The 10711-nt window shown below is 37.3% G+C and overlaps 1 protein-coding gene across 1 annotated transcript; it reads left to right on the forward strand.

The window, feature by feature from the left end:
• The first annotated feature begins 1912 nt into the window (after positions 1-1912).
• LOC116907586 (olfactory receptor 7E24-like) lies at positions 1913-2872 on the forward strand. The gene has a single exon (XM_032910626.1). The coding sequence runs from the start codon at positions 1913-1915 to the stop codon at positions 2870-2872; it is 960 nt and encodes a 319-aa protein (XP_032766517.1).
• The last annotated feature ends 7839 nt before the right edge of the window (positions 2873-10711 follow it).

Below are 10711 nucleotides of genomic sequence, written 5' to 3' on the forward strand. Positions count from 1 at the left end.
GGCCCCTGTCAGCAAGCACTTCTTGGCATCAGCAACAGTGACTGGGTTTGGTGGCTGCATATGGGATGGATCCCCAGGTGGGGCACTCTCTCGATGACCTTTACTTTAGTTCCAGCTCCACTCATTGTGAATATTTTGGTCTCCCATCTAAGAAGGAATGAAGCATTCACATTTTGTTCTTCTTCTTGAGCTTCATATGATCTGTGATTTTTTTCTTAGGTATTCCAAGCTTTTGGGATAGTATGCACTCATCAGTAAGTACATACTATGTATGTTCTTTTCTGATAGGGTTACCTCACTCAGGATGATATTTTCTAGTTTCACACTTTTGCCTAAGAATTGCATGTAGTCATTGTTGTTAATAGCTGAATAGTACTCTATTGTGTAAATGTATATTTTCTGTATCCATTCCTCTGTTGAAGAACATTTGGGTTCTTTCCAGCTTCTGACTATTATAAATAAGGCTGCTGCAAGCATAGTGGAACATGTGTCCTTGTTATATGTTTGAGCATCTTTTGGGTGTATGCTGAGGAATTATTAAGCTGGGTTTTCATGTAGGACTATGTCCAATTTTTTGAGAAACCTCCAGACTGATTTACACAGTGGTTGTTCCAGCTTGCATTCCTACCAACAATGGAGGAGTGTTTTTCTTTCTCCATGTCCTTGCCAGCATTTAATGTCACCTGAGATTTTGATCTTAGTTATTTCTAATTATATCTCAAAATGTCTGCCTAAAGAGGGAGTGGACTCCCTTGGTGTTGGAGTTACAGACTATTGTCAATTACTTGATGTGTTTGGTAAGAACAAAACTTTGGTCTCCTGTAAGAGAAGGGATTGGATTTTAGCTGCTGAGCCAACCCTCCACACCTGGTCTTAGCTTTTGCTCCCAATATATAAATCCAAGGAAGTAAACTTAGTGCATTTTTAAAAGATAAAATATGCATAACTTCTTCACAGAGCTCTTTTATTAGAATGTTTTTTCCAAAGGCAATAGAAGGAAAAACAATGCTCATTGTATGCATTTTTGGAGGGTTAGGTTGTTTTTTTTTCTGTTTATGGAGAAATTATTTGAAATATTTTTCTTTTCTTTCATATTTTACCAAGAATTTCTAAATGTTGTTGTTACAGAGTCTATTGAAAAAGGGTTGTAAGAGTTTGCCACAAGGGAGGAATATAACTTCATTAACATTTTGTCTATTTTGGAATTATTATCAAAGTATCCAAGACAGGGAGGCCTTATTAGAAAATAGTCGATGTAGTCAGAGCTTTGTAGTCCAAAAGTTCAAACCATGAAGCACTGGATTTGGTGATGGTGGTTTTTTGAATGACTGATATGTAAGTGTATTGGAAAGGAAGTTTTATATATATATATATATATATATATATATATATATATATATATATATATAGAGAGAGAGAGAGAGAGAGAGAGAGAAATTGACAGAGGCTGGATTCTCTTAATATCTACTAAGGACATATGTACTGCCAATAAGACTCTTCCTTTATCTCTTCTCTTCTCTTTCCCTCTCTTCTCATCTACTCTTCTCCTTTCCCTTCCTTTCCCATTCTCTCTTCCTTCCTTTCTTTATTTCTTTTTTATTTTCCTTTTTTGAACCACCTTTATCTACCCTGTTTCCTGTTGGGGATAGATTTAGATTATTGCATTTATTGGACAAAGGCTGTATCACCGATCTCTAGTCAAATCAAGAGCCTCCCTTTTTCAATAATCCAAGGATCTACCAAACAGAAACCAAAGCTTGTAGCCCCAGAACATTTTCCTGAATAAACAGGTTATTTCTAAACCTTAACGCTTCTCATTTATGAAAGATTTTGTATGAATTGCTGGATTACAAACATATAGGAATGTAGTCAGTTGCATCTATCCTGCTTAATTTACTTATTGGTCTCCTATATGTTTCTTTTCAAAAGATATCTTAGCCTCATGGAACCATATAATTTAACAGGAACCTTCGAATTTCTTCTGCTTGGACTCTCAGAGGACCCTGAACTACAACCCATCTTATTTGTATTGTTCCTGCTCATATACCTGCTCACTGTACTTGGTAATGTGCTCATAATCTTGGCCATCAGCTCTGATTCCCAGCTCCACAGCCCTATGTACTTCTTCCTCTACAACCTTTCATTGTCTGACATGGGCTTCAGCAGCACGACAATCCCAAAAATGTTGATAAACATGCAGACCCATGACAAATCCATAACTTTTGCAGCCTGCCTAACTCAGGTGTCTTTCTTCTTTCTTTTTGGGGGTATGGATAGCCTACTACTGGCTGTGATGGCCTATGACCGATGGGTAGCAATTTGTCATCCTCTGCACTACCAAGTCATTCTGAGCCCTCACCTGTGTAAATGTTTGGTTATAGTGTCATTTTTCATTAGCCTTGTGAGTTCACAGGTACACTGCTTAATGGTGTCACAATTAACATTTTGTACTAATATGGAAATCTCTCATTTCTTTTGTGATGTTCCAGAGCTTGTAAAACTTGCTTGTTCTGACACCACTATCAGTGACATAGTCATGTTTCTTTTAAGCATCCTTGTTGGTTTCCTCCCAGCCTCGGGAATATTTTACTCTTACTATAAAATTACGGCCTCTATTTTTAGAGTTCCATCATTGTTAGGGAAATATAAAGCCTTCTCTACTTGTGGATCTCACCTGACAGTTGTTTGCTTATTTTATGGAACAGGTATAGGTGTGTACCTTAGTTCAACAGTTTCTAGTTCTTCCAGGGAAAGTGTTGTGGCTTCGGTAATGTATACTATGGTGGTTCCCATGATGAACCCCTTCATCTACAGCCTAAGGAACAGGGACATCAAGAAAGCCCTCCAGAAAATTTTCAGTAAAATATCATAATTACCTACATGATCCTTTAGTATATAGATTTTTAAACTCAGTCACATAACTGATTGTATGGCATATAAAATGAAACAATCCTAAATATTTCCTATCATAAGTCATCAAATATAAATGTATGTATGCAGTACATGAAGATGTATTTTTCTGTACATTTCCAAGTTACATGTAGATTCACTATGTCCTGGTATCTGGGCATATAACATTTTAAATTGGCACTGGACACGTTTTTATACAACAAAAAACACATCCAAAAATAAAAAAAAAACTTACTTTGGGTTTGACTGTTTTGAATTTCTATGTTTTTCCAATATGCAAAATAAAAACATAATAATTTAATCACAGAAGTAAGGATTTTCAAATATTTCATAACAGTATATCAGGGTGTAAGTATGAAATGAATGTGTGATGGACTTTTGTGCAAGAATGTTTAATTTTAAAAATTGATATTTGTGTTGCTGACTCGAGTTTTATACAGCAACTATTTGTGACACATAACTACTTGGGAAGGGAGACTCACTCCATATTGATTATGGGGCCATTTCACAGCTATAGAGTTTGCTCTAAACTTGAGGACATACTGGCAACAGAAATTGGACTCAATGGGCTATATGAATAAAATACATGAAACTGAGTAGAGAACATGTAATAAAGAATTAGGAATAATTGTTGGGGATAATGTGGAGATGATTGATTAATATGCTTATATTTCAATGTTTACATGTATGAACTTCTCAAGTATTAAAAAATTAAAACACTAAAAATTTAGTTTGATATTAAGGCTGAATTTGTAACAATTTCTGAAATGATATTGAATTGACTCTTGTTATTTTGAACTATGTATTTATGTAACTCATCCTACTCTGTAGTAACATGTATCGTTTCAAAATATTAAATAGTATGAAAAAACATTTAACTTAAACATTCTGATATATAATATATTCATTCATGGATTTATAATCAGAAAAATATAAAGCTTACATACAAATAATAAGTATGAAACTTGCATTATCTTTAGTAAGTTCTAAAATTGTATGCATGGAGAACATTTTTATTCTTTCTTTTTAACTACCACGAAATAAAACTTTTACTGGATGTAGCTATAATTTCCGAATTACTATTGACTAAGGGAGTCTGCTTTTTTATTGAATATTTTCTTCACCTACATTTCAAATGGTATCCCTTTCCCAGTTTCCCCTCCCACAACCCCTATCATACCCTCCTCCTCCTGCTTCAGTGAGGGTGCTTATTCACCCACTAACCTAATCACTCCCTCTTCCCCATCCTGTTACAGTGTGTCATTGAGCATTCATAGGATTATCCTACCACTGATGCCTGACAAGTCAATCCTCTGCTACATATGAGGCCAGAGCAATGAGTTACTCCATGTGTACTCTTTCGTTGGTGGTTTAGTCCCTGGGAGCTCTAGGGTGTCTGGTTGATTGATATTGTTGTTCTTCCTATGATGTTGCAAACCCTTTTCCCTCCTTATGTCCTTTCTGTAACTCCTCCATTCAGGATCCTGTTTTTAGTCCAATGGTTAGCTACAAGCATTTTGCCTCTGTATTTATCAGGCTTTGACAGAGCTTCTCAGGTGACAGCTATATTAGGCTCCTGTGAGCATGTAATTCTTGGCATCTTAAATAGTGTCTGGGTTTGGTGAGTGTATATAGAATTGATAGTAGAATTGATACACATTGATACACATTGATAGTATTTGATACCCAGGTGGGGCAGGCTCTGGTGGCCTTTCCTTCAGTTTCTGCTCAATATTTTGACTCCACATTTGTTTGTCCTTCTAAGAAGAACTGAAACTTCCACACTTTGGTCATCCTTATTCTTGAGCTTCATATGGTAAATTGTATCTTGTGTGTTCCAAGCTTTTGGGCTAATATCCACATATCAGTGAGTGCATACCATGTATATTCTTTTGTGATTGGGTTACCACACTTAGGGTGATATTTTCTAGTTTCACCCACTTGCGAAAAATTTCCTGAAGACATTCTTTTTAATAGCTGACTAGTACTCCCTTGTGTAAATGTATCACATTTCTATATCCACTGCTCTTTAAAGGAATCAGGGTTCTTTTAATTTCTTGGCTATTATGAATAGTGCTGACATGCACATAGTGGAACATGTGTCATTGTTATATGATGGAGCATTTTTTAGTATATGCAGAAGAATGTTAGTGCTGGGTCCTCAGGTAGTATTCTGTCCACTTTTCTGAGGAAATTACAGACTGATTTCCAGAGTGGTTGCCAGCATACAATCCTGCCATCCAAAAAGGAGTGCTCCACTTTTTTTCTACATTGTTGCCAGCTTCTTCTGTCACCTGAGTTTTTGATCTTAGCCATTCAAACTGCTGTGAGGTGGAATCTCAAGGTTGTTTTGATTCACACGTCCCTTATAACTAAGGATGTTGAACATTTCTTTAGCTGTTTTTTAGCCATTCAATATTCCTCAGTTGAAAATTCTCTGTTTAGATCTGTACCCAATTTTCATTAGGGTTGTTTGATTCTCTAGAGTCTAACTTCTTGAGTTCTTTGTATATTAGATATTAGCCCTCTTTTGGATATAAGATTGCGAAAGATCTTTACCCAATCTCTTGGTTGCTATTTTGTTCTATTGACAGTGCCCTTTGCTGTACAGAAGCTTTGCAATTTTATCAAGTCAAATTTGCCAATTTTTGATCATAAGCCCATGGGGTTCTATTCAGGAAGTTTTCTCCTGTGCCCCTGTTATCCTTTATAGGGCTGAATTTGCAAAAACATATTGTGTAAATTTCATTTTGTCATAGAATACCTTCGTTTCTCCATCTATGGTAATTAATTTTTGCTGGTATAGTAGCCTAAGCTGACATTTGTGTTCTCTTAGGATCTGTATGACATCTGCCCAGGATCTTCTCACTTTCATAGTCTCTGGTAAGAAATCTGGTGTAATTCTGAAAGGTCTGCCTTTATATATTACGGGCCCCTTTTCACTTACTGCTTTTCATATTCTTTCTTTGTTTTGTGCATTTGGTACTTTGATTATTATGTGAAGGAAGATGTTACTTTTATGCTCCAGTCTATTTGGACTTCGGAAGGCTTCTTGTATGTTTATGGCATCTCTTTATATTAGGTTAGGAAATTTTTCTTCTATAATTTTGTTGAAGATATTTACTGGCTCTTTAAATTTAGAATCTTTACTTTCTTTTATACCTATTATGCTTGGGTTTGTAATTCTCACTTTTTTCTTGGATTTCCTGGATGTGTTTTGTTAGGAGCTTTTTGCATTTTGTATTTTCTTTGATTGCTGTGTCAATATTTTCTACATTATCTTGTGCAGTTGAGATTATTTATTCTATCTATTGTATTCTGTTGGTGATGCTTGCATCTATGACTCCTGATCTCTTTCCTAGGTTTTCTATCTCCAGATTTGTCTGGCTTTGTGATTTCTTTATTGTTTGTATTTTATTTTTAAATGGTTTTGTTCAATTCTTTCACCAGTTTGTATTTTCCTGTAATTCTTTAAGAAATTTTTGTGTTTCTTCTCTTAACAGCTTCTGTTTACCTGTGTTCTCCTGTATTTCTTTAAAGGAGTTATTTATACCCTTCCTAAAGCCCTTTATCATCATCTTTGGAAATGATTTTAAAACCGAATATTGCATTTCTTCTGTACTGTGGTATCCAGAACTGACTGTTGTGGGAGAACTGGGTTCTGATGATGCCAAGTAGCCTTGGTTTCTGTTGCTTATGTTCTTGTGCTTGACACTTGCCATCTGGTTATCTCTAGTGCTAACTGCCCTTGCTGTCTCAGACTGGAGCCTACCATGCCTCCTGTGTCAGAACTCCTCAGAGTCGAGCTCTCTCTGGGATCCTGTGACTCTGTGATCCTGTGATCCTGAGGTTCAGTGTGTGTCAGAACTCCTGGGAATTAAGCTGCCTCTTGGATCCTGAAATCCTGGGGTGACCAAGCTCCTGAGATCCTATTATGTCAGAGCTCCTGGAATTGAAAATTTCTGCAGGTTTTCCAGGAGGAGGTGGTGATCTAGAGCCCTGGCTTTGCACTGGGCACTGTGGCAAGGTGGAAGGAACCCATGCCTCTGGCTCACCAGGGGTTTGTGTTGCCCTGGTTCCTGGGGGGGTCCCAGTTACAATATGTATTGAGAAAGATATTGTGGCCTCAGCTTTTATCATGAGTGTGATAGAGCTCTGGTGTTCCTGGTTGTGTCAGATCTCCTGAGAGTCCAGCTTTGTCTGTGATCTCATGATCCTGGGAGTTTTAGATCACCTGGGAGACAAGCTCCCTCTTAATGTTGCAAGAGCAGATGCAGAGCCATCTCCCCAGGTCTGCTCTGGATGCAGGATCAAAACATGGTCCTGTGCATGTTAGAGCACCTGAGAATCAAGTTTTCTTTGGTGCTGTGGGACTGTGTATGGAGCCAGTCTGAGAGACTCCACCAGAGCTGTACAAATAGAGATGCAGATGTACACAGACAAACTTTGGAATGAACGCTGGGACCCCAATAGAGAAGTTAGAGCAAGGATTTTATGAGCAACAATATCAACCAATCAGAACCCCCAAAGGTCTGAGGAACTGAACTGCCAACCAAACATTAGAGAGGGGGCACCATGACTCCAGCCGACTGTCTAACAGAGGATTAACTTATCTGGCATCACTGGGAGGGGAGCCCCTTGGTCCTCTGGAGGCTTGATGACCCAGGATATAGCAACTCTAGATGCTGAGGCAGGAGTGGGTGGGTGGATCAAGGAGGACCCTGATAAGGCAGGAGGAGGTAATGGAGAATAGTGAGCTTGCAGAGGGGAAACAGTAAAGAAAGATAATATCTGAAATGTAAATAAATAAAATAACCAATAAAAGTAAGAAAAAATGCCCTATAAACAAATGATAAGCAATATTTCTAGTATACAAGAAATCTGCCTTAGGGTCAAGACTGATTTTACACAGGAGAGAATTTTTTCAATAATTTTATTTTTCTTTGATATTTTATGTATGTAAATTTCAAATGTTAGCCCTTTCTTCTTTCTCGCATACCTCCTCACCCCTCACCATGCTTCTATGTGGATGTTCACATTCCCACAAACCCACTCCAACCTCAATGCCCTAGCATTACCTTACATTGTAGAAACAAGCCTTCATGGGACCAAAGGCTTTTCTTCTCATTGACGCTGGACAATGCCATCCTCTGCCACATATGTGGTAGTCATGTGTCACTCCCTGTGTACTTATTAATTGGTGGATTAGACCCTGGGAGATCTGGTGGTATTTGGCTGGTTGATATTATTGCTCTTCTTATGGGGTTGCAAACCCTTCAGCTCCTTCAGTCTTTTCTCAAACTCCTCCCTTGTAGTTCCCTTGTTCAGTATAATGGTTAGCTGCAACTATCCTCATTTGTATCAGTAGGGCTCTGTCAGACCCTCTCAGCAGACATCCATATCTGGCTCCTGTCAGAAAGCACTCCTTAGCATCAGCAATAGTGACTGGATTTTGTGGCTAAATATGCCATGGATCTCAAATGGGACAGTCTCTGACTGGCCTTTTCTTCATTTCCTACTCCACTCATTGTCCCTGTATTTCATCCTGTGATTATTTTGTTCTCCTTTCTAAGAAGGAATGAAGCATCCACATTTTGGTCTTTCTTCTTTTGGACTTCATAGGATCCCTGAATTTTTTCTTAGGTATTCCAAGATTTTGGGCTAATATCCACTTATCAGTGAGTGCATACCATGTGTGTTGTTTCGTGACTAGGTAACCTCACTAAGGATGATATTTTCTATTTCCATCCATTTGCCTAAGAATTTCATGCAGTCATTGTTTTGAATAGCTGAGTAGTACTCTATTGTATAAATGTACCATATTTTATGTATCTATTACTCTGTTGAAGGACATCTGGGTCCATCAAGCTTCTTATTTTTTATTGGATTTCTTTCAATTTACATTACATGGGAGGAAATACAGACACAAAAATTGGAGCAGGTACTGAAGAAAAGGTTATTCACAGACTGTCCTACTTGGGGGATCCATACTGTATGCAGCCATCAAATCTAGTCATTATTGCTGACACCAGTAGGGTTATTTGACTCTCTGAATCCTAACTTCTTGAGTTTTTGTGTGTATTAGATATTAGGCCTCAATTGGATATAAGATTGGTAAATAACTTTTCCCAATCTGGTGGTTGCTGTTTTTTCCTAATGACAGTGTCCTTTGCAACTTTATGAGGTCTCATTTGTCGATTCTTGATCTTAGATCATATGCCATTGTTGTTCTGTTCAGGAAAATTTCCCCAGTGCCCATGTGTTCAAGGTTCTTCCCCACTTTTTCTTCTATTAGGTTGAGTGTATCTGGTTTTATGTTGAAGTCCTTGATCCACTTGGACTTAAGTTTTGTACAGGATGATTGTAATGGTTTGATTTGCATTCTTCTATGTACTGATGAACAGTTGAACCAGCAGCATGTGTTGAAAATGCTATCTTTTTTTCCACTAAATGGTTTTAGCTAGTGACTACATGTATGTGGGTTCATTTCTGGGTCTTCAATTCTATTCCAATCATCTATGAGCCTGACTCTGTACCAATACAAAGCAGATTTTATCACTATTGCTCTGTAATACAGCTTGAAGTCAGGGATGGTGATTCCCACAGAAGTTGTTTTATTGATGAGGATAGTTTTGACTATCCAGGGTTTTGGTTATTCCAAATATATTTGCATATTGCTCTTTCTAACTCTCTGAAGAATTTAGTTGGAATTTTCATGGGGAATTGAATCTGTAGATGTGTTTTGGCAAAATGGCCATTTTTACTATATTAATCCTGCCAATTTTTACATTTTCTGACGTCTTCTTCATTTTCTTCCTTCGGAGACTTGAAGTTCTTTTCATACAGCTCTTTCTCTTGCTTGGTTAGAATCACACGGTGGTATTTTATGTTATTTGCGACTATTGTGAATGATGTCATTTCCCTAATTTCTTTTATTAGAAGAAGGCTACTAATTTCTTTGCATTAATTTTATACACAGCTAATTTGCTGAAGTTGTGTATTAGGCTTAGTAGTTCTGTGGTGGAACTCTTGGGGTCACATAAATATACAATGGTACCATCTGCAAATAGTGATATTTTTATGTCTTCCTTTCCAATTGGTATCCTTTGACCTCCTTTTGTTGTCTGATTGCTCTGACTAGGATTTTGAGTACTCTATTAAATAAGTAGTAAGAGAGTGGGCAGTCTTGTCTAGTCCCTGATTTTAGTGGGATTGCTTCATGTTGGCTACTGGCTTCCTTTATATTGCTCTTATTATGATTAACTATGGGCCTTGAAGATGATCTTTCCACAACTTTTAACATGAAGTAATGTCAAGTTTTGTCAAGTGTTTCTTAACATCTAATAAGATGATTTTGTGTGTGTGTGTGTGTGTGTGTGTGTGTGTGTGTGTGTGTGTGTGTGTGTGTGTGTGTGTTTTGACTTGTATAGTGGATCACATTGATGGATTTCCATATATTGAACCATCCCTGCATCCCTGGGATGAAACCTATTTGATCATGATGGATTATCGTTTGGTTGTGTTCTTGAACTGGGTTTGTGAGAATTTTATTGAGTATTTTTGCATTGATTTTCATAAGGAGAATTAGCCTGAATTTCTCTTTCTTCATTGGGGATTTGTGTGATTTCATTATGAGTGTAATTGTGAATTCATAGCAGAAATTAGGTAGTTTTTCTTCTGTTTCTATTTTGTTGGATTGTTTGGATAGTGTTTGTATAAGGTCTTCTATGAAGGTGTAATAAAATTCTACACTAAACCCATATGGTAATGGGCGTTTTATGGTTGGGAAAGTTTTAATACG

Source organism: Rattus rattus, chromosome 8 (assembly GCF_011064425.1).
Source record: "Rattus rattus isolate New Zealand chromosome 8, Rrattus_CSIRO_v1, whole genome shotgun sequence".
In the NCBI taxonomy this organism is placed as follows: Eukaryota; Metazoa; Chordata; class Mammalia; order Rodentia; family Muridae; genus Rattus; species Rattus rattus.